The sequence below is a fragment of the Bemisia tabaci genome, unplaced genomic scaffold (genome assembly GCF_918797505.1).
Source record: "Bemisia tabaci unplaced genomic scaffold, PGI_BMITA_v3".
Lineage (NCBI taxonomy): Eukaryota > Metazoa > Arthropoda > Insecta > Hemiptera > Aleyrodidae > Bemisia > Bemisia tabaci.
Window position 1 is genome coordinate 94,985 of NW_027311739.1, and position 23,395 is coordinate 118,379.

Here is a 23,395-nt window from a genome sequence, read left to right on the forward strand (position 1 = left end):
AAATTACGGATTTTTTCCAAAAATCGGCGCTAGGTAACCAAATAAAATAGAATTCGGTGAGTGAAACAGGCACCGGTGAGTAGATGATGAGTGTGAGTTGTGAGTGTTTGAAGAGTAGCACATGATAATGAACTAAACGGCAAGACGGCAACCCTGCACATTATCATGACCAACAATATCAACAACAATAGCTTCGTGTTTTGACGTTTTTTGACCAATTTCTGGAAACTCTGAATTCCAAGTCTGGTGAATTTTTCATAATTTTCCTTATTCTTTTTCATAAGTCATCAAAAACCGCTTCTGTTCTCAATTGCCACCATTTATTGTAGTTCAAGTTTGGAAACCTTAACAATTAACATCTGCTCGGAAACTCTTTCTAAGTGCGCAAAGTCTATTTTCAACCGTCACAATGTCTTACATGTTACCTCATCTCCACAATGGTTGGCAAGTAGATCAAGCGATTTTATCCGAGGAAGATCGAGTTGTGGTAAGTCTGCTTTTTTATGGAAAAGGAAGTGGTCTGTCGGAGTGTTCTCTATGTGCCCTAGAACCTGGAAGCGCAAGGCAGTCTTGTAATGCACCACATTGGGGCGTGTGAAAAGAAAATGACTTGCTCTTGCCACTGACCAATAGTCTGAAGCTTGCCATATAATGAATTATCTGGAAAGAAACCAAGGCGGATAAAGAATGGTGGTCGCATCTCGTACCCTCTTGACGTCACGATTGTAAACAAACCCAACTGCGGAGTTAGGGGGTTTGAGTTTAAGCTGCACTCTAACGCTACAAGGTATTGTATAGTCATTAGTCACTTATCATTGTAAGTATTTCTGGCGTTGATAGCCCGAATTTAAAGTGAAATTACTGCGGTGTATTTTATTTTGCTATCTTTATCAGTAAATAATTTAAAAACCGTGAGAGGTTTTTTTTTTTTTTTTTTTTTTTTTTTTTTAATATTTCTTATTTTCTCCATGGGTACCTGATTATCAATGTAATTTTTCGGGGGATCCCCCGAACCCCCTTATCTGGGTGGAGTCCTCCCTTTGTTTTTCAGAAATCCCCGACCCCCTCTCCGTTTTTCCAATTTTCACACTTGTCTCCCAAATTTCCGAAAGTACAAATTTCTCCTGGAAGCATCAAAAAGAAGAATGATTGGACGTTATTTCCAAATTTCTAAGGAAAAACTACCGCATTACAGCTCTCAAAAATCCGAAATATACTAAGTCCAAAATGATAGGTCCAGTTTCGTCAGAAAGTTGCACATGTGCGTGAAGGAACGAGCCCATCGGGTACATTTCTTTAAACACAAATTTCAGCCAGAAATATTAATCATCAGAATGATTGTAACTTCCTTGCAAATTCTCCGTAAAAATTTTAACTCAGACTACGATCTGAAAGCGTTTCATCAGGAAGGAAAACTCATAATTCCGTTTAGGAGTTGTATGAGCCTCGCGCCGCGGCATCGCATCGGGTACACTTCGGGTACATTTCAAATCGCGCGGTAAAAGCCCGTACCCTCTGCACGTCACACATCCTCAAGATGGCAGCCAAAATCGAAATGCGACCACCATTCTTTATCCGCTTGGAAAGAAACCTAGAAAAAGCCAAAAGGTGATAACCGATAGAAATTTTATTCCTACATGAACCAGGAGAGGAACAACCAACTGCAGCCTGATTGTTGAAATTTTTTGTTTGTCGGGACGACATAGGTGAATAGGCGGAGCGTGATTGGTCAGCTATGCTTTATCGCTGCTTTGTCGTGCCTTTGCAAGGCGGAATGGACGACAAACTGTCAGAAACTTAAGAGGTGCTGTTAGCTTGTCGTGAGTTCAACCTGACATAGGCACGACAAAGCAGCGATAAGACACAGCTGACCAATCATGCTCCGCCTTAAAACCTATGTCATCTATGTCGTCCCGACAAATAAAAAATTTCAACAATCAGGCTGCTGGAGCACATATGACAGCTGCGTTGTCGAAAGTAAACTGTTTAGGACCGTTGGGCAACGGATTTACCCGCTTCCAAACACTCGGCGTTGTTTGACTCCGTTGGGATTGCCCGATGTCCTGGACTGTTTACCAAACGAAAATCAACAAGTCATCGGTCTCAGGAGGCAGTTGAGAGCGTTGAGCTAACCTCTAAATGTAATTGTGCACTCAAAACACAATAGTTTTTAGTCAACAGAGACAACGGACAACGCGTTTCCCAACGGGTAAGTCAATGGTCACATGATATCCGTTAGCGTTGAGCACCCAACGCAAACGGAAAGTTTACTCCGACAACGCACCTCAGTTCAGAACGCTAACATCCTGTCTTGCTAATGTCAAAAGAGCATCTTACTTTTTGGCTTCAAACTGCACCTCTTGAATGGCTACCAGTTAATGAACTTGCTTAGCCCAATGGATTAGTGTTATCTGAGGTGGGTCCTTGGTGAACAGCTGAATCTTAGTCTTGCCAGCAATCCATGAATCCAAAAATCCGCATCTCACCAGATTGTAATTAAATGGCTCAAAAGCCTCTGTTATTTGGGTGAAGAGAACTTTAATAGAAACCTGATGGACATGCTCTTATTGCAATTAATTATCAATTACATAAGGATTGAAAAGATCACCCTTAGGAGTACTTACCATCTTGCTTCATTATTGAAATTACTTTTCAGAAAGATACAAAATGCGAAAGAGGGTTTGAAAGGGCAGTCAAGTTTAAATAAGTCTGATTTTACAAGTAGTAAGACTTCAATTTTTTGTGATTATGTTAGTAATTTTGCCCCTTGTGATTTTCAGGTAATCCGGTTTGGACACGATTGGGACCCGACATGTATGAAAATGGATGAAGTATTGTACAGTATTGCAGAGAAAGTGAAAAATTTTGCTACAATTTACTTAGTAGACATCACCAAAGTTCCTGATTTTAATAAAATGTAAGTGCTGAAAAACTGTCCTACTGCCACGAAATGTTGGCTATCTTGTACTAGGTATTTGTCTTGTGACCCATGAAGAATTTTTTCAGTATGAAGGATAAAAATTCTTTGAAACTATCTGGAGGTTTGAGCAGAATAAGCAGCATTTCTTCGTGCATACCCTGGTGGAAATTTTGGTGAACGAAAAGAGTTCTGTTTTCACTTACCTATCAGACAAACGACAAACGATTGCATCAACTGCTTCAAAGCAAAAGGCCCTGTGTAACCAACACAGCGCCGTGCCATGTTTCCGCAAGTAAAAGCATGTGGAAATGCTAAAAAATTTACTGCTCACCCCTTTTTTCTTAAAATTGGCACACAGCAAGTTTTTTTTTGAAAGCTTATTGTGTTCGGGTCATTAAAACATCAAATCAAACAATGAAATTTGGCCCTTGTTGAATCTCCTGGTCTTTCATACATGCAGGGTCCTTAGGACAAACATTAAATCATTGACAACCCTAAGAATGTAGTCTTCCGAAAGGAATGCTGTCAAATGAAAAAATTATTATTGAAATTGAGGTCCTCACTCAAGGGATCGCAGCCTCGATAAGTATCTAAGGAAGTAGCACAGAACATAAAGGCTACACCAACAGAAGGTTCACTCCCATTTACTCCAATGTGTCGCGTTTTGTACTTTCCAGCGTCTCTTCATCGTTGCCAAGTGAATGCGTTCAAGTTTAGGGGTAGGAAGGAGCGCATTTCGCCAAGCAAGCCGACAACATTGAAAGTCGGCCAAGCTCTGGATAAAAGGCAAAATATGAACAATGCTTTCTAGGTGTGTTCTTCTCCTTCGATCGAGATACGCTGGAAGTGAGCCTTCTGTTGGTGAAGCCTTTATATTCTGTGGAGGTAGTGAAGACTCTGAATCTAAGCTTAGAAAATGTAGGGAATATAGATGTTACTCATTCAAGAATTCTGCTCTATTACAGGTATGAATTGTACGATCCATGCACGGTGATGTTCTTTTTCCGAAACAAACACATCATGATTGATTTAGGAACTGGTAACAATAACAAAATCAACTGGGCACTAGAGGATAAGCAAGAAATGGTTGATATTGTAGAAACAGTCTACAGGGGTGCCCGTAAAGGTCGAGGTTTGGTTGTATCCCCCAAAGATTACTCAACCAAGTACAGATACTAAGGTAATTAATTAAAGTTTCTTTAGGGGTAGGGAGGCTTTATGAGAAAAATGTTTTTTCAATTGCATTTCCTTTTTTTCACAAAGAAAAATTATTATACTTTCCGACTTGAAGATTCCATTTTTTCTCTCAACCAGAGATAAAATTGTTTTAAAATAAAATACCACTCTCTCTGTAGCCGCTGCGCTATCATACTACAAAAGCAGTCTAATGTGCTCCCTGACCAAGAGACTCCTCTACCCCTTGCCTCCTCAAGGCATTATCAAACCTAAGCGTTGAAGTATCCTGTGGACAAAAGTGGCTTCAGCAATACGGATTGATCTGAAGAATGAGGTAGAATCAGCTGGCTTCAGAGAGGGACTCTGCTGTCTTCCATTTTTCGTTGCTGTAAGTCGGCAATCGCATAACTAGTTTGTGGTGTCTGAAAATCTCCGCCTCTATGTTTTTTTCTAAAAGAGAACAAATTGACATCATTCCTTGATGTTTTTGCTGGATTTTCTTTGCACAGAGAAGAAAAATCTTGGCAGTTTTAAGGAATAGCTGTTGAGTAGTTTTTCGTTTAAAAAATAAAGTATGACAGGAAGTCTGCGACGCTGCAAACCGAGTTATGTGATTGCCGACTTACACCATCGTTTTGTCTTAGAATGTTTTTATGGTATGCTAGCACTCACTTTCAAGATAGCTGGGTCCTTCACATTAAGATCCCTCATCAAAAACAGGTAGATACTGGTTTTACGGAAATGAATTGTTTTTTATCAGTCACAGTATCATCATCAAGAAAATATTTTTACTGCTGACTCCTTATTACTTAGAGGTTTGAATTGATCTGAATTAGTCTGGAATGAAACCCCTCTCAATGCAATGTGCAATATGGTACCGAAATATCCCAATTAGTTTAACTGACGGTCTCCTGTCGTTTTGTTGTATGTACTTTTCCCTTGGGCATTGCAATGTCATCAGGATGACAGGTTCTATAGGAGTCATTGAAGATTACTCAATTGGAGAACTCAAGGAAAAGTCAGGAAATTCTACTATCCAATCTTGAATAAAGCAAGACCTCGAATTATCGGATGGCGATTTAACGGATCGATCCTCCGGTCCCTTCAGTGGGACCCAGTAGCTCGATTTAACGGATTCGGCCTCCGTTCCTGTGAAATCCGATAAATCAAGGTCTCACCGTATTATTTTCCCATCAAAATTTTTGAATGGCTTTGATCCCACCCATGCGCTTTATCGAAGTTCAGTTTCAGCACTTGTAAAGATAATTTTTAATTCCAACATCTATAAAGTCAGGGTCAAGTATATAACCTCTGGTTTGAAAATCTTAATTAATTAGAAAATAGTTTAGAAGTTTTAAAATGTAAGTAAACTCGTCATCCACTTACAATCAATTTTCCTCGTATTCATGACTGTTGTCTGTAAAATAGGTATTCTATCATCAGTCTCAGGTGAAGGAAGTTTAAGATGGATGGCACAAAGTGAAAGAATCCCAGATTCAATCAACCTGAAGTCTTAGCTTGAGAGGAAAATACATGGTTTTTGTCGCAGCATAGGCGAAAGAAATCGTTTGGTCCAGATTCAGTTTTCCGTTCAGGCTTCTTGAGGCTAATATTGAGGCCCTTTTATTTAGAGGTGAGTAATGTAAATTGTTGAAAAATTATGCTGAGGCATCTTTATTGATTAATTAAAATTAAAATTCATCCATGAAAATGAAGCTCAATTATGTATCACCTTAGTATGAGCAATTATTCATAAATTAAAATTGACTTGTACAAAACAAATTAAAGTTTCTTTCAAGATAACTCTGTCTGTTAAGCAGTTTTGGAAAGATTTTTTTTTTTTTTTTTAAATCTTTATTTCATTTCTCCTACTTGGAAAAATTTATTGTACAGTTTTGAATTCCAAATACAGATAATTTAAACCTAACCATGTAATTTTTTATTTTTTCCCCCATTTCACTCTGAATTTATTGATGAAATGTGGCCGCAAGCTACCGCCATGATGAAAATAGGAGACAGGAGTTGAAGGTAGATTAATGTTCTTATTTCATCTCCGATCGACAATTGTTAGCAATTTAGTTTTAAATTCTCTTTGGGAGCATATATTAATGATAGAAAAAAATGATGCAAATTGCTACCAATAGAATAAATGAAAAAGTCCATTGGAGGGTCTTTTATTTACACAGGCTGGTGTTGACAAGCATGATAAATTGCAAAAATTTGCCACTAATGCCATTACTGTATACTGCATTATGAATTTATGATGTCATCATTTTATCCATCATTGTACTGCAGCAGTGAAAGGTGCATTTAAGCTAATGGGGTCAGATTTTATAAGTCGCAGAACCATCAGTGAGGTTGAGTCGTACCGATCAACAAAAACTGGTAAGGTTGGTCAGAACATTAAGTGTGTACACAGAATATTGGCAGTGATAAGGCCCTTCAAAAAATAGCAAAATAGCAATTGCCACCACTCCAACATTGCACAGCATGGTTTTAACAGTGATGGATTATGTCATTCACAATATTTTATAAAGGACTGTATCTCAGTTAATATCTGTTGTGGAGGCTTGACACTCTTACACAGATCTTGTTACGATTTGACGATCTATGAATTGGACTACATTTTGCAATTTGGAACTATAAATTCTAGCCCCGTAGCCGGTAACGTATGTGCCATTAGTTTCCCTATGCACAAAAGTATTTTTCCAGAAGAGCCAGAATTTACAGTTCCAAATTGCAAAATGCAGTCCAATTTTGATTTCAGATAACATTTCTAAAACAAGAGCAAATAATAACTTGTTTCCTTAAAAAGACATAGGTTTACATCTCATGAACACGTTCATTATCTTGGTGCACATTAGTGCTCAAAAATCTAAGTTACAACAAGGATAGCTTCAGAAACTAAGTTTATTCAAGACAATGTAATTCACAAATTAACTAAAAAATAACCTAAAACAAAAGGTAACCAAAAACAGAATATCGAAAAGTTTTTGAAATTGTGTTTGTTTGCTCCTTTTATGTTTGCTAATCCAAAAGAAGAGAATCAAGCATTAGAACGGAGGGTGAAATTTCTTTTAGGAGTATGACTGGCTAATGGAAATTCAATTATTACCATTCATTAAGAGAAACATTATTGAGTCAGAACTCAGGATTTACTTTCAAGGAAGCTATTAATTCTATCTCTAGAGGTGATCAGACAGTAGACAGTTGCCAATCCGAAACCCACTGCTCCACCAAGGCCACATTTTTTCAGCCCACCTGAAGGAAAGAAGGACAAAATAAATCAGTAATTTAGTTATTTTCCATGATGTTCGACACACAAGGTGTGCAAGAAGTAAAGATACTTAATAGTATCTCAAAAACGGTTGCAGATGTAGGTACAAGGTGGGCAAATAATCCAAGGAAGACCCTCCCAATTACTTACTTATAAAATGTGCCCACTTTAATCTAAGTCTCGTCTTAACCAACTATCTCATCTGAGTATCCAAGAAGATCTTAGAATGGATCTTGAAAATTATTCATGTACAAATGTCGAGAAAAACATTGATGGACAATTTCTGTCAAATCTTTTAGGGAATTCCCATACTAAAAAGGGCCAATACTTGACCTCTAGGAACTCAATTTACCAAGCTAAAATTTTGCAAAGAGCTCTTCTATTGGCCTCGGAAGAGATTGAGCTTCAGGGAGCGACAGTTTTCAAAAAATGATCTTTTGAAACAGCTTAATTTTAATATTAGGTGAGATCCTTCTGTTTGACTCCCGATCAGACTTTATCCATTGGAGGCTTATGGAAAGGGTATTTGATCATTGAATTGTATAGTGCATGTTGTTGCTTACTTGTGGATCTAAACAGCATTCCTGTGGTTGTGGCTGCTCCAAGAGTATTAAGCTCATCATCACATCCTCTAAGCCAAGAAAATAACACTCCAAAGCCAGAATACATAACAGCAACAACGCCAAGTGTATTAGCAGTTGCAGCACCTCGTTTCATTACATGATTTAATAACCTGAGGACAAAAGAATATAACAAAGTTGTCAAGTATGGAAGATCAAAAATTAAAAATACTACTGGAGGGAGTTTTCTAGTAAAAATTGTTCATCAGAATTTATGAAGTACCTTCTAGCTCATTGGCTTCATTAGAGATCATTGACGTACGGAACTAATTCTACATTTGGTTAAAGTGGATGTAATACAAACTTAAAAGAACATTTTGAATGAGTGAATGGAAGTCCAAAGGGTTTCCAAGTTAAAGGAATGAAGGAGCCAAATCATGTTCCCTCTTCCAATACGCGACATTATCATTCCAGGAGGTTACAGTTAGTGCCAATTGCCAAACCAAACAATAGAAAACCTGGATGCACTGTGGTGTAAACATGCATTCTACGTTGGACTGCATGCCTTGTTCCTGCCGGGAGAGAAATTTCTTGAACATGCATCCAAAGAAATTTAGTGAATGGATCATGTCATTCTGCATTAGTAGAGATGGGACAGTAGATGTACAATTGTACAATTTATGTGATGTCCTTGTTTAGTACAGGGCAAGTTGTTCCGTTTACTTTAATTTTGTGGAGATAATTATACTCAAATGAACCACATTCCTTGAGCATCCGATTCCTAGTGTGGTGCAGCAAATTGCGCAAGTTCAAACTAACCTGCACAAGCATTTTCCAAAGTGTGCCACAAAGAGAGGGTTATGAAAACTGTAAAGATTGCATTATGAAATTCAAGTGCACCTTTTAACTTACAATTTTGATTTCAACATCCTGAGAGGCTACATTTGGGTGTAATCAGGCTACAAGAAGTAATCTAAAAATGAATCTATGAAGCTTGTATATCCTGAGTGCAAAATTCTTTTAGAATCAATAAAGTTTGTACTTTATTGATCATTCCAGCACAAATAAGACCATTTTGAATATAAAGCCCGATATAAAGAAGTGAGCTTAGATTCTTGTGTAAAAGCTTAAGAAGGCACTCTTACTGTGTTCGCCGTAGTTTGCCAGTTTGACCTTCAAGCACAGTCATCCTAAGCCCATTGTAAAAGCCTGAAGCTCCTCCTATTCCAGCTCCTACCATACATGATGCCCCGATCTGAGAAAAGGCTAATTCAAATCTTCCTCGCTGCTTAGATGCACCCTCAGGGAAAATGAATTCAGGTTGTGTTGCCTCTGGGAGATATGCTGGGTCGAAGTTGAGATAAGGAGATACAAATGGAGATTGTGGGCTCCCTGTAAAATAAAAAGAAACATATTTATTCAATCTGACACTCAAAGTTCCTCAACAAACATTATAGTGGTTTAGGTACTCAAATGGGTACTTACATAATCAATTTAAGACTGGATTAGGATTTACTTTCAAAAGACAAAACATACAGGCGTAGATAGAATAACAGCCGGACAATGACAGAAGAGAGGGACAGAAAAAGAACATTTAATGCAGACATTGAATCAACGGCTTCACTTAATACCTGGGTACAGTGTGTCAAGAAATGCATCAAACCATAGGGATTGCCTTTGTCCATTTCTTATCTTTTGTCTTGAGGACCAAACGCTGTTTCCTCAACTCACTTCTTCTTGACTTCCCAGGCATTTTCTTCAGGGTAGAGTCAAGGCTGTTGGTGATATTTTCGTCGGGGAGTTGCAAGAAAGAGGGTTTAAAAAACAAACGTCCCTACCCCTCCCTCTTCAGACTCTCAACTATATAAATTTATCAGTGATAAATTGTTACAAGGTGATAATTTTCAAATTGAGTTCAGCCATATTGCAAAACTGTCATGCACAGTAGACCGAGTTACATCTCTGCACACCGCAACGCTGGCAGGCGTGCTGTTGTCAATCCTGGATCACCATTTAAGGACTGCTAAGAGGTTGTTTGCTAACGGAGGGTAAGCAACTGCCAACTTCTAAAGCGACGCTTCTAGCTTGTAGAGGTGTCGTCAGATAAGTTGACATTTGTATACTTTCGATTTGCCGGCATTTTCGCATCACTACTATCCACATGAAAACACCAGACTCTCACAGAGGCACGAACACAGGCTTGGATAGGTTTTTCAATACTTTCAAAGCTTGTAACACTTTGATTTCTAGCTACGCAGAGATCACAACCACATAAAAGTTGCGGATCATAACTGATAAGTAGTTTTTTTACGACACGATCATGAGACGGATATTTTCCTGTAGATAGTTGCAAATGACGCTTTAAGCAGAGGCATAAATTCATTGCCAGCACCTGCAAATCGAAAGTAAACAAATGTCAACTTATTTGACGACACCTCCAACAGGTTATTAAACAATCTGATCAGTCCATAATTTCCTTCTTCCTTTATCCACAGGTTTTCCCACTACGTCAGAGTCAAATTTGACGTTATAAATGATAGATGCATTGGATGAAACGAAGTGTGTAGCAAGACTTTGATGTCAGGTCAATTTGAACTAGCACTAGTGTGGGTCCATTTTACGCAATCACAAGGAATCATGCCATCCAGTAGTTTGATAGTAGCACATCTATGGAATTGATGTATTACTGACTAGTGCTGAGTTATATCAAACAAAAAGATACTCACCGACATCCCTATCGGAAAACATTTTGATTGACTGGATTAGCTAATATTCAAGTACCAACGTTTAGAGAATTAGGTAAGCATGGGATCAAGAGAGTGCACCGATAACAAACAGAAGGAACTTTCAGATGAGAGCTGAGCAAGTGGAGAGGACTTTCGATTTGATGATGATCAGAAGTGTTGTTTACTTTATGACATGACAGCTATCACCGTGAGAGAAAACAGAAATCACTATTACACTATAATTACACTGACATTGTACAGATTTTAGCAGCACACCATGATGAAAGAACGGCGTAGAGGACCGGGAAGGGTAGAGGGACGAAGACTGTAAAGGCAAGGTCGAACTAGATGCCATGTTGATGACGCATGTTTGGAGAATGGTAACTCAAGGTCAATAGTCTCTCCCTCCTCTCCCTCCTTTCCCTTTTCCCACTTCTCAATTCCCCTGAAATATGTCATCAATATGGCGACGAATGTAAACAATGTCCTAACCTCTTCAAAACCTGCACCTGACCTACCTAATACCAATTTCTCAGTTTGTTTTGATTCCGGTTTTTCTGATAATTCTAAGTGTAATAATAAGTATTTGAACTTTAAAAACTTGTTAAAATATCATTCACATGTTAGTCTCATATACAATGTGGTTTCCTATTTTTTATTTACACTCCGAATCAGACTAAACTGTGCTGCCAACTGGATCTTTTCATGAAGTATCGGTGGCGGTTAAATGTATTCTTATAACTTTCCCAACTTTTGTTTCTCTAAAGTTACCAAAGTCTTCACCAGTTTGATTCAGTATAGTTGTCTCGCTCATTGTGCTCTAGAATATGGTGGGGACTTTGTGGTTGTAAGTATCTGTTCATGCTGTTACTTTATCAATTCTTCCATTTTGGATGGAAATTGGATTCCATTACGGCACATCATTTGTTGAGAGAAACGTCAATCTTTAATTAACTCTGAATCAGCACGATTCAACAGGTTAATACACGCAGTCAGACGGCACCACTGATGAGTGGTACCGTAAGCAATACTTTGATGTTTGTCTCAATGTACGATGTGCAAGCTCCATTAGTCGTTTGGGCTGGCCATTGTGCTCTCTCAGATAGACTAAGTACCATTCCTCTTGGACACCAAGGCATAGAGTGAATCATTCAAAGTCCAGGGACAACTATTGCTTTTGGCCACATGGGCCACTGCTGATACTTGGAGGCATCGAATTTGGGTGATGATGGGCAGGCTTTGATAACAATGGGTTTTACTTAATATTTTTGTCTCAATCAGATTGCCGTGCAAAGTAAAATCAATGGTATTTTACAGCAAAATGCAGAATTAAAAGGAAGGTCATGTTTTTTGAATCTCAGGGGCTGCAAATTTTTGTCAACCCCCCAACAGAAAAATGCAGGAGACCCATAGGCGGTCAAGGTGGATCCACAACAAAAGCAAAGGAACAATGAGATGTGAAACAAAGTATGCTAAATTACTGAATCCCTTTTAAATTTTTTCTTTAAAAACGGTTTGATTACGCTCAGAGGCACATTTCAACTGTTTTACTGAAGAATCCTCCATAACAGTCCTTGAAGACCAATTTTTTCCAAGTGTCCATTAACAACATTACCCTCCCAACTCCTCAATTAATGACAATTGGACCGCGTTAAACAGAAAGGAACCAAGCCACATCAGCTACTGCCAAATTTAACCGGACACGTTAATTTTTTCATGAAAAAGGTTGTGCAGATTTTTGTGAAAATTTCAGTGAAGATTCTCCATAGTTTGAAGCAAATTCCTTTAAAATTTCAAAGGAATCCGCACAAAGGATCTCTCGTAAAAAATTAAATTGCCCTGTTTAATTTGGGAATAGCTGATGTGGCTTGGTTCCTTCCTGTTAAACTCGGTCCAATTTTGAGTGAATGGTGCCCAGCCTAGGGATGCGGAAAGTTCTAACCCTTCCCATTTTTTTAGGTAGCCCTCTCACCTTGAAACATCTTCAAAGTAATGAATTTGTCTGTTTCTTTCTTTTTATTAATGTATTGCTGCACTCTATCAGAAACTGAGCAATTTTTAAGTTGGCATAAGCCGGTTTTTTCCATTTTTGAAACCCCCTCTCATTTATTTTCAAGCCTCTTCATTTTTATAACCCACTTTCAAATGCAATCCACCGATCGCAGGATTGAGAATGTGCTGCACTTCTGGTCTCTGCAGAGTCCACAAACTTGTTAGCTTTTTCGCTTTACAAGCTTTACAATCCTCCAGGACTTTTCCGCATCCTTTTGATGATTAATTTCGACTTTGCTCTTCTTTTTCAGTGAAACAAAATCCCAATTTTTAATGGAAATTTTTCCCTAGTGCTCATTGTGGTATATGGGTACTCTAAAGGAAAACACATTCCACTTTATATTCAGACTTGTATGTTTTGGATTTTGCTTTTCAGTGCACAGGACCTTCCATGGAGCCCACTATTTTATCTGAGAACATTGTCGTGTCAGAACACATAAGCCCACGACTATTTAAAATTAAGTGTGGAGACATCATTATCGCTAAATCCCCCTCAAACCATCGTCAGCTCATTTGCAAACGAGTGACTGGTCTTCCTGGTGATACCATCAAAGTCGGCTCCAAACTACATGTGGTAATTATACACTTGCCTTTGGGCAATGTTTCTCAATGATTTGGTTTCTCAATTGCAGGAGATATTTCAAATGAGTGCAACAAGATAAATAGGTACTTGTAGCTCCTGAAATTCAATAAAATATCAATTTTAAATATTAGTTCTATAGGAGACTAAATTTCTAAATTAAAATATAAATTTTACACCACATAAATGTTGGTCAAGTTATAATTATTCTCACCACACACATGAATTTTGTTCCTTTTACTCAAAAAATGTGTTCTGGTTAAAACAATTACCTTAATTTTGAGTCAAATTTTATCTTTTTGCACAAAACATATGAATTTTGTTCTAAAAATGTGTTTCAATTGAAAACATTTACCTATGTCATTAAAAATATGGGCCGTAACCGGCAATAGCATAGAATAAGAAATTTGAAGAATCTAGCTATTTTTTTTAAAGGATACAATACTAAAATTCAAAATCTAAATCATAGAAAAAAAGGTGTAAAAGCCGAGGCGCACCAAAGTTATTTCATGGATATTGTCTATCGAAACAATATAACTCTGTTTACCTATACTCATACAAGTTTTATGTGAAGTTTTGATGTATCATGAGCACTGATTTCACCATTATATGTTTTAATAACTTTGATGGATTCCACATCCATATTCACACACCTTTTTGTTCACATTGATCAGCAATCTATCTAGTGTTCGGTATGAAGTTGCTTTGAAAAAATGAGGGTACGTATGGCCATTCTGCTCTGTTTCTGCACAACGAAGTTCTTAAGTTAATGTGGTTTACATGCAGGTGCCTCGTGGTCATGTTTGGCTGGAGGGTGACAACCGCAAAAATTCCTCAGACTCCAGATCATATGGTTCTATTCCTTATGGATTAATCCGAGGTCGCGTAGTCTGCCGGGTTTGGCCCCCTCATCAAATTTCCATGCTTACTCCAGATCAATCAACAAAATCCAAAACACACTGCTTTTCGTCTTCTTGAGCACCTTTTTTCGTTACACGTATTCTTATAAGGAAGGTAAGTTATTAACGGTTCATTTCAAAGCTAGTCCATTAGAACAAGGTCTTAGGAGAGAAAATCTGTATCTGCAACAATGTTCTACCCTTAAAGTGTCCTTTTTTTGCTTAAGAAAGCAGACTTCAGTCTGGAGTGCACCCAAATATGAAATATTCATAAAAGCTACAGGTACCGTTTTATATTTTGTTCCTCATTTGTACATTATCAGCTGTGTTTTGTGACCTATCCAAATTTTAACTTTTGTTTATTTTTTGGACGGTAAAAATGCTATCTTAACCGGTTCTTACTTTCATTCTATTAAGGATTGCCATTATTTTTACCAAAACCTGGTCTTCAAGTGCTTATGTAGTGTTCATTATCTAATGCATCTCACTGGATTCTATCCTAAAGAATTCCATTTCATAATGAGATTCATTCAAAAATTATTTCCTTAGTATACACATGTAATACAAACATGTTGCAAGGCTAATAACATAAATAAATGAAAAATAAGTTGACTAAGTACCTTGTTGCATTGGTATGTGTAGCAGCTGAAATGTGAACCTGACAGGCCTCCCCACCAGTGCTTTTGTGTGTTGTGCACCAGGTGTTGATCTCTATTTTTAGTGTTTTTCCCGTGGGAAACACTTCTTTCTTTTTCTCATCCTTTTTTGCTGGTGTTGGTTTTTGAAATTTTCATTGAAACGCTAGCTTGATTCAGTTTTACTATCATAATTGTAATCATTAATTAATTTAAAAAATCCACACTGTTATTTTGTTCAAATTCAAATCAAAAGAGTAGTTTTCCTGATGATACATCAAATTTTCATCAGATTTCTCGAAACTTTATCAAATATTCATCACTCTGATCAGCTGAGAGTGTACTAGGGGTATATATTAGAGACAAAGAAATGGGAAGAGGTTCCTTCAGTTGAAGACCAGACTTGCACAAAGTTTTGGCTTGGTATACCGTATTTTAGCCAATCCTCAACAAATTAAGACTTTTCTCAAACTTGATGGAACTGTCTCAAAAATCTGAATTTGTAAAATGTTTTGCAAAATTGGACAGCATTTTACTGCACCCTCTATTGGCTGGGCTAGGAGGCTGGTCCATGAGAGAAAGTCCTGTGGCATTCCTCAAAAACATGACGTCAGGAATCTACCAATACTAGAAAGTTTTTTTTTTTTTTTTTTACAATCACTGCCGAAACCTCAATCTATTTCTTAAATTTTTTTTTGTAAAATGTGGATTTTGTCAATTAGACTCAAAAGAGAAAATAAGGTAGAGGTGAAAGTTAACTTTTTGTCAACCTCCGGCCAAAGTATCACAAGCGCCACGTTGATAACTTTTCAGGAAGCACAAAAAACTGATTTGCGACCGCATAAGATGGAGTCTCGGCTTGAAAATTGAAATACTGATCCAGCACAACCTCCTGCCTTGAATTTAAATAAATTTTTTTTGAAAAACATTTTTTAAAAGAAAAATTGGCGCCTGTGATACTGCGTTCTTGGGGCATTCTGAGAACCCTTGGTGCTTTTGATATGGAAACTCATCAAAATTAAAGGAGTTTTTTTTCATATTTATCTATTTTTAATCCCAAAAAAATATTATTTTTTTATGTAAATGCATCTTATTAATCAAAACCAACCATAACGATAAAAATGGTGCTTGCAATTGTTGTGATACTCTGGCCGGAAAGTGACGAATTGCTCTTGGTTATTCCAAGTGTTGTTGATACTAAAATTGTAAAAACAATCCCAAAGATGAGCGATTACCCAACTTGGCGTTAGTGATACTTGGCTCTTATATGGCGCTTGTGATACAGAAGTTCATAAACTTCAATGGAGTATTTTCTATATACATTTCTATTCTAAAAAAAAGTATTATATTCGAAATAACGAGATTCATTTACATACGAAAATAATTTAGTTTCTAGTCATTCCGAGGGTCGCTGCAACAAAAATTGTAGACAATCAGAAAGGTGGGTGGTTGCCGAACTTGGCGTTTGGGACACTTCTTTCCCAAATGACGCTCGTGACACTTTGGCCGGAAGGTGACAATTTTTTACTTTTTAAACAGTGTTTTACACGTTGCTGAGAAGCATTTCCTCCAATGTGTTTCTTGTTACAAATTTTCAGAAAATGGATGAGATAATATATTCAGTTCAGTTTTATTTGAAAGATTTAACTTTAGATGTTTGATTCATGGATTTTGGCAAACCTGATCTAATTTCTTCATATTTATAATTTTTCAGAAAGAAAAATGAACTATGGAAAAGGAAGCTGGCCTTGTTGGGCTCTTGATGAAATCACCCAAGAAGAAGTAAAAAAATTTCTCGAAAGAACTTCAGAGAAGCAAAATACATTTCAACCCTACAGCTGGCTTCTGAGTTTGTTACCTGTATGATTTATTGTTAATATATTTTATATGTAAAGGCTGTATAAATTAGATTAAAAAAGGAGAGGACCAAAAAATTCTGTTTCCTCAAGTGAATTGAAAAGTGATCAGGGGGAATCAAGGAGTGTATCATCTAGATTTTGATCGGAGTGTAGGCAAGAGTCGGAGTGTGATAGGCAAAAGTTTCTTCATACAATTTATTGAATCCATATTTTGACATTTTTGCAATGATCCTAGAAGTTCCAGGAAAAAAACTGTGAAAAGGGTTGCTTGTTGAAGTGGCAAAATAAGTGAGGTGGCGCTTTTTGCTTCAGCACTGCGATAGCCTAGCAGTTAAGATCATGGAGCAGAGGCCAAAAAGTTCTGGGTTCCATCCCTGGCGTCACCGTATAATTTTTATTCCTCCCTATGATCGTTTTGTTTCGATTTTTTCTTACTTTGCAGTTGGAAGAATGCAAGAGAAAGTCAAAACGGAAAAAATTTAAACGTTTTTCAAAGAAGTTTCTTAAATTTGGAAAAATGGCAGGGGTACAACTCAGTGAAAAAATTAGTTTGTTATACTTTATTAACACATCTTATAGAGTATCAGTACACATTTTAGTACTATGATAGACGTTGAATGAATTTTTATTGTAAAGTCTCTGGCATTGCAAACTTTTAAAACAAAGTTGAGGAAGAAAAAAAGTTCCAGTTCCAATGCTAATAGGGTGAAAGTATAGGCCTCCTAAATATGTATTAGATTGTATCACCATCAAACGGAAAGAAGTGAAAATTAGTTGAATAAATTTACAAAGCCTGATAAAACCACATCAAGGCAAAAATGTGAAAAAAAAGAAATAGCCGTTTGATTTTCGCAATCAAGTACCAAGGGATGGTGATCAAAAGTTGTCTAATCTTTAATGGTAATCTCCTTTGATTTATGAGGAACTTTGCATGTTGGAACTGTATTACACATTGACTTTTAGATCTTTACAATACACGTACCTCTGTCTTTCAATGGTACTGTCTTTGTCTCGGAGAAAATTTAAGTTGGATTTTTTTTATTGTTTTCTTAGCCTTCTAGTCAGTCTCTCAACGAAGAAGAAAATGAATGGGAATCAGATGACTCTGATGCTGAGAAATTTCCTGAATGTTTATCCTCAATTGCTCTTTCTACAAAGGACAAAAGTTTTGTCCAACAAAATAATGATAAATCTTTGCAAGTTCTACCAAACGATGAATCTATGCTGCTCGGCGCAAAAGAAGAGCAAAAGAGTTTCTCTAAAAGTAAGTTTCTCTGTAATAACTATTTGTCTATGAGGAATTGAGCTCAATTTATATTTTTTAGAGCCAAAAATAATTTGATGAGTATCAAATCGTGAAGTTGTAAATTGTGACACCAAGTAAACTTTACATCGGCTCTAATTTGACCAGAAATGTTAATCGAATCTGGCAAAGTAAATGATTGTTTCAGTGGTAACATCTCTCCAGCCATCAACTAGAAACGCGATTGCTTGTGAAACGTGTAATTGTTTTACCGACATGATACTGTCTCAAATAAGCAGCAATTATTTACATTGATTGTAAGTAAAATATTCTGTCCCAACTATATTGTTCCAAAAAAGCAGTTTGCTCAATTAACGAGAGTCCCAATAAAGGGAGGTACAAATTTTTAAGAGCAGCCCAGACAATGATAACAGTGGAAAAACAAGGATGAAAAACGGAAACAAGGCTAAATAAATGTTTGTGAATATTGTTGTCAATGAAAGTAAAATCAAGAATTCTTCCTGTGAAATTGTAAGGTCAAAGCTGCTTTCTGAAGGAATCTTGTAGCACTTAACTTTGTCGTCAGCTGGTCCCATGTAAACGTTACTGTGGCCATCTCTTATGATTGTAAGTATATGACTGAGCTTTCATCATTCCAATTCTTATTCTCATCAACTTTAATCCATCAATGTTTTGTTCGATTTTCCAGCAGGTGATACAAGAGAGCAACAAGAATTAATTTTAAAATCTTTACTGCAATCGATTAACGAAGAAAACTGCACCAAGGAGAAAAAATTGAAAGAGTTAAGCGTTCTAGAAGCTTTAGACGATTCTTCATTAATCATTTTCATTGAAAAGGCCAGTGTATCAATCAAGTGTGAGGAGAAGAAGGCAGATTTTTGTCTTCTAGTTGCTGAGGTTTTGAAGGACCGGACTTATGTTCTTGGAAAATATTTTTATTTACCGTGGGTATGCACTTTTTGCCATTACCATCTCTGTTAGTTTTTTGTTCTTAAGTTTTTAAAAGAATTAAAGGCTGGGTAATATAAATTCTGTTGACGGAAGTGATGAAATGCGTTTTTCAGTTTATGATGTAAATTTCCCTCTCATCTTATTTGAATGGAGAAAAACTAGCCATCTTTAACTTGTTGAATTTTGCATGATTTTTCTTTAACCATCTAAAATGTTCTCTGAAATGGGTAAAATTTTTTTTGAAGAACAAAATTCTTGCAGAATTGAAACTTTACAGTTTAGGCTGGACCACTAGACAAGGTACGAATTCAAGCATTCTGATAAATGTTTCCTCCTCAAAATTGCACCCTCAACACGATTTGCAACAAGATGTATGGTTACCAACTCCCAACAAAGATTTTAACGCTTTTATACAGCTTTGGTTACGAAAAATTTGAACCTCTTGCTCACAGGAAAAACCATAGTCTATGTTAATCAAATCGCACACTTCAATGGTTTTGGCAAGCTACTTAAACGAGCAATGTTCCTTTATTGCCAGGGACATACGAAGGAGGGAGGGGGGGGCTGGACCCCCCGTTTAATTGAAAATAGTATCGTCGCCCCCCCCTCCCCAGAAATTCTGAATGGTGGGAAAAAACCTTCGTCGAGGATGATTATCTCTCTTAACGTAGAGTCTTAAATGAAAACACTGTGTTCATTCAGTTAGTATTTTCTGAAATTTTCATCACCACAGCTTCAAAATCCGTCCTAATAGATTTTTCCGGATCTATTGAATCAAACAATTCAGAGGTATTCTTTGTTACCCTTTGTTCTTTGTGTTACCCTGGGAGACTTTTATTTTTTACTTGAAAAACCACCCAGAATGAGTCTCGTAAAATTTTTTGTTTGTAATACCAAGAAGTTTTTATTTTTAATTTGATGAAAAATTTTGGTCTCATTTTGCGCTACTTACATGCCATCATTCGAATGTTTCACTTCATGACGTCGGCTCATTGTTTCTTACGTCCTTCTTTTGTCATTTTTCGGCAGCGCTTTGCTGTTTTGAGTAGTGTCAGAGTGAACGAGTCAAGCTGGAAACAGTGTAGTCTTATTATTTTTTCCTCTCTCAAGTGGAAAGCAAACAACTCCAGAAAGATTTTTTTTCTCTGCACACGGTTTCCACACACATGATTTTCTGTCTATGAAATTAATCAAAAACTTTGCGACAATTCACCTGTTATTTGATTCCAGTTTCAGAATTCTGGGAAGAACTCACTCACAATTCTTGTCACATCTCTCGCACAGACTATTAATTCATTTTTTGAACAAGCCTGTCATGAAGTGCTGCTACCTCTCTTAAATTCATCTCAATCTGGTCTGGTACAGGATCCAGCTGTAGTAAAAGATATATTGGCATTGTGCAATCCTGAATGTTGGTGGTTTTTATTGAGGTAAGTTGTCCATTATTGCTCACTTTTTTGCCTCTCACTGCACAGTGATACAATTTTAATTAGAAATGTATTCTGTACATCGAGATAATGTGTTATGAAGATCTACAAATCGCAAAAAGGGTCAGTTCTCGAAGTAAAACTATAAAATAAATAACCTTCGATTTTCCAATTTGTTTTTCAAATTTTACTTTATTTCTCTCCGGTTTTATTCACCTTTAATTCTGTCTTCAGGTTTGAAACTGACCTTAATCAAATGTTGTGCTGAAAATTCAACAACATAATTCAAGTATCATCCATTTTCTAGTAAAGGTATTGAAGTAGAGGTTGCCTGTAATTAATCATTTTACCTCTTTTCAGACATTTTCTTGTTCTCCTCAATAAAGACAAGTTGGCTGAATGGCATCTCCCTGCTTTAGATTTTCTGTGCCATGAGACGGAGGAACTGGATGTTTCATCACATACGGAACCCATTGTTAACGAACTAACCAATCTGCTACGAGTGAACTCTGTTGATTTCAGCAAGAATCGATATTTTGGCAATATCATTTTGCTGCTCATCAACATTGTGAAGAAGCATCAGAAAATTGTAAATTTAGATATTATTACATCTCAACTAACCTCGATTATACAGTTCCACAAAGGCCCAACGAAGTACAAAGCCAGTCAGATGCTGAAGAAATTGACTGCGGAAAGGCTTTAGGCTAGCACTAGTTAATAAGTTACCATTAGCAAAGAGGCTTTGCAGCCTTATTTTCACTGAGAAATTGAAATCAAAGGCTCAATCTCATAATGATGCACAAGAGGAATGAATATATTTTACTACGCAGTAAACTCTCATGCCATCTTTCTCGAAGTGCAAACTAGGCCTTTGAAAACTTGAGTACCTATATAGCGAGAGTATGGACAGATCGCTTCATGGAGGGCTTAGGGTCCAAAGGTGCAGCCATTCTTCTAACAAACTTCTAACGCACAAAATTTCACTGCTAGTTTGCAGAGTCTGCAGATTTCAATTTTAACCAAGATGGCCAAGAATGTACATAAATGAATGTTCTTCTGCAAAAATGAGTAAATATATATAAAAACTAAGTCAAATACGTACAATCGCTCTGGATAATTGAAATTCATAGGTTGGCTGCATTTCTGGGCCCTAACTTTGTTCGCGGAGGCATCGGTGAAGGCCTGATGGTTTTTTGGAGTTTCACATCTATCTATACTCTCGCTATATAGGTACTCTATTGAAAACTAGCAGGGTTTCATCCTATGTTTGGCTCTGTGATATCAAAATTAGAAATTTTGTCTATGATATAAACAGAAAGAAAGAACGATTAAAAGAAATTCTGTTAAGTACGTCCTGGTAACCAATCATCAGTATTGGTAAGCAATTGTTATTTTAGCATCTAGAAATTTCCGTTTTTGTTCCTCCCACTTTCGTATTCATTTGCTGCTATCTTTTTGAGTATGGTTTTTATGCTCAAGTTTTTTAATTACGAAGGAGATTTATCACATATGTATTTGGTTTTTGTATGACTATCAGTTCTCTAAGTCAAAATTTTATCCCATGCGAAGTGTGTCCTAAGGATTTCCGGATTGATGCTACAGTTCCAGCACGAAAGTTGCGATATCGCTTATTTTGGTCTTTATTTAAAGCTGACATCATTCCCAATTATCGAGATTGTATTTTTTGGTGAACAATATATTCTACTTTGAAATCAGTGGCAGCTTTCTTCCCTCCTTAAATACCCGCATAACTCGGTCAATTTTTGAGCAAACAAGATGATTTGGGTTTCAATCAATCAGAAATGAAAACTTTAAAATGAGACCAAGATCAACACAATGGCTATTTTGGATATTATATCATCAGTCGGAAAACTTTTGAGACACTAAGTAACTTTAATGGACACTAAAAGACTGTAAGTTTGTATTCTCATCATTTTAGGGTATCAGAATGAAACTGCCTTGAACACATTTAAAGCTCAAATTCTCTATCATAAGTTCCAACAAAATTGAAAATTTCATGTTAGCAGAGGGGGAAAAAGAAAGACTTCATTACGTAAAAGATATCTTAGAAAATTTTATCCTCATTAGTCTTGAGCACCTGTTTAAAGTGGTTGTGCATTATGAAGGTAAGGTGAGAAATTTGTGAAGATTTTTATTTCTTCAGGAGGTGTAATGGGTATAAGAGCTTTAAAGGTGAAATTGTAAAAGTTTTTAGATTTTTCCCACCTTGTTTTTCTGTTTTTTAGCACAGACTTTTCTCTTCTGGTAATGAAAAAGTATGTCTAAAGAACAATATGAACTATATGAATAAAAAATAAAAATTGCAATATCTGTTATGCAGTGTATGTAATTGTAATAAAAAAAAAAACAAAACAAAACCTCCAATTGTTACATATGCATTGACTTTTAGTACAATTTTATAAATTATTTGTCTGTAAGCATTTATTTGAGGTTTCTTGTAAACTTCGCTCCAATGAATCTCCATGTCCCAATTTATGAATTTTTATACTGGTAAAGTATATTTTTAAGCTTTTTGGGCGTAGAATAAAATTAAGATATTTTTTAAGTGTTTTTTTTTTTTTTTGTAACTCCTGTAAGCCTTAAAAAGAACGGAAGAAGTTACTAAAGGTAATTTAAGAAGGATGATGCAAATGAAACGAAGGGGATCGAAGCTGGCCTGATTTCATTTTTTTTTCTCAACATTCAGCATACTGAGGTCCTGTTGTAGTGTTAGTAACAGAACTAACTAAATCCGTATATTACAGAGACGTGTCATTTCACGTATGCTTGCTTACTTCTGAATTTTCTAATCACTCAACTGTTGTCAATTGTAGGTTTGTTGAATTTTTAATTTCTCAAAATATATTGTTGTACTCTTAGAAACAGAATATTTTCCTCTTCTACCCTCCCTTCAAATGATTTCAAATGATGTTTCCCCGTCACGGATTTTTACTCTGTTTTTTTTGTCACAGTTTCACTAAAGGTTCTATTTCCATTTTCTCATCTTTGCAGGAATAACTTTTTACAATGGCCGTTGCTTGATAATTTTACACTTTTGGGTTAGGTTGG

General features: G+C 36.5%; 4 protein-coding genes across 4 annotated transcripts; 3 read left to right on the forward strand and 1 right to left on the reverse strand.

Moving 5' to 3' along the window:
- The first annotated feature begins 174 nt into the window (after positions 1-174).
- On the forward strand, positions 175-6,023 carry LOC109041962 (thioredoxin-like protein Dim1). The gene is made up of 4 exons (XM_019058489.2): positions 175-487; positions 2,781-2,917; positions 3,886-4,100; positions 5,525-6,023. Exons 1-3 carry the CDS (start codon positions 410-412, stop codon positions 4,097-4,099), a joined length of 429 nt encoding a protein of 142 aa, XP_018914034.1. The 5' UTR covers positions 175-409; the 3' UTR covers position 4,100; positions 5,525-6,023.
- Positions 6,024-6,988: 965 nt separating this feature from the next.
- Positions 6,989-10,967, reverse strand: LOC109041961 (translocase of inner mitochondrial membrane 23). The gene is made up of 4 exons (XM_019058488.2): positions 10,660-10,967; positions 9,079-9,325; positions 7,937-8,106; positions 6,989-7,357 (listed from the first exon to the last, which is right to left on the reverse strand). Exons 1-4 carry the CDS (start codon positions 10,679-10,681, stop codon positions 7,245-7,247), a joined length of 552 nt encoding a protein of 183 aa, XP_018914033.1. The 5' UTR covers positions 10,682-10,967; the 3' UTR covers positions 6,989-7,244.
- A 196-nt stretch (positions 10,968-11,163) lies between these two features.
- LOC109033297 (mitochondrial inner membrane protease subunit 1) lies at positions 11,164-14,305 on the forward strand. The gene is made up of 3 exons (XM_072305697.1): positions 11,164-11,506; positions 13,088-13,285; positions 14,078-14,305. The coding sequence occupies exons 1-3, from the start codon at positions 11,387-11,389 to the stop codon at positions 14,267-14,269; spliced, it is 510 nt and encodes a 169-aa protein (XP_072161798.1). The 5' UTR covers positions 11,164-11,386; the 3' UTR covers positions 14,270-14,305.
- LOC109033296 (uncharacterized) lies at positions 14,152-22,906 on the forward strand. Its single transcript, XM_019045858.2, has 6 exons — positions 14,152-14,305; positions 16,540-16,685; positions 17,738-17,948; positions 18,637-18,896; positions 20,130-20,329; positions 20,687-22,906. The coding sequence occupies exons 2-6, from the start codon at positions 16,548-16,550 to the stop codon at positions 21,027-21,029; spliced, it is 1,152 nt and encodes a 383-aa protein (XP_018901403.2). The 5' UTR covers positions 14,152-14,305; positions 16,540-16,547; the 3' UTR covers positions 21,030-22,906.
- Positions 22,907-23,395: the final 489 nt, after the last annotated feature.

Coding starts and splice junctions, on each gene's coding strand:
- LOC109041961 (XM_019058488.2), bottom strand. CDS start 10,681: ATGTTTTCCGATAGGGATGTCG. Junction 9,326..10,659: donor GTTTTCCGATAGGGATGTCG/GTGAGTATCTTT, acceptor TTTATTTTACAG/GGAGCCCACAATCTCCATTT. Junction 7,358..7,936: donor AATGCTGTTTAGATCCACAA/GTAAGCAACAAC, acceptor TCTTTCCTTCAG/GTGGGCTGAAAAAATGTGGC.
- LOC109033296 (XM_019045858.2), top strand. CDS start 16,548: ATGAACTATGGAAAAGGAAGCTGGCCTTGTTGGGCTCTTGATGAAATC. Junction 16,686..17,737: donor GGCTTCTGAGTTTGTTACCT/GTATGATTTATT, acceptor TTGTTTTCTTAG/CCTTCTAGTCAGTCTCTCAA. Junction 20,330..20,686: donor TGTTGGTGGTTTTTATTGAG/GTAAGTTGTCCA, acceptor ACCTCTTTTCAG/ACATTTTCTTGTTCTCCTCA.
- LOC109041962 (XM_019058489.2), top strand. CDS start 410: ATGTCTTACATGTTACCTCATCTCCACAATGGTTGGCAAGTAGATCAA. Junction 488..2,780: donor CCGAGGAAGATCGAGTTGTG/GTAAGTCTGCTT, acceptor TGTGATTTTCAG/GTAATCCGGTTTGGACACGA. Junction 2,918..3,885: donor GTTCCTGATTTTAATAAAAT/GTAAGTGCTGAA, acceptor GCTCTATTACAG/GTATGAATTGTACGATCCAT.
- LOC109033297 (XM_072305697.1), top strand. CDS start 11,387: ATGTATTCTTATAACTTTCCCAACTTTTGTTTCTCTAAAGTTACCAAA. Junction 11,507..13,087: donor ATGGTGGGGACTTTGTGGTT/GTAAGTATCTGT, acceptor TTTGCTTTTCAG/TGCACAGGACCTTCCATGGA. Junction 13,286..14,077: donor TCGGCTCCAAACTACATGTG/GTAATTATACAC, acceptor GTTTACATGCAG/GTGCCTCGTGGTCATGTTTG.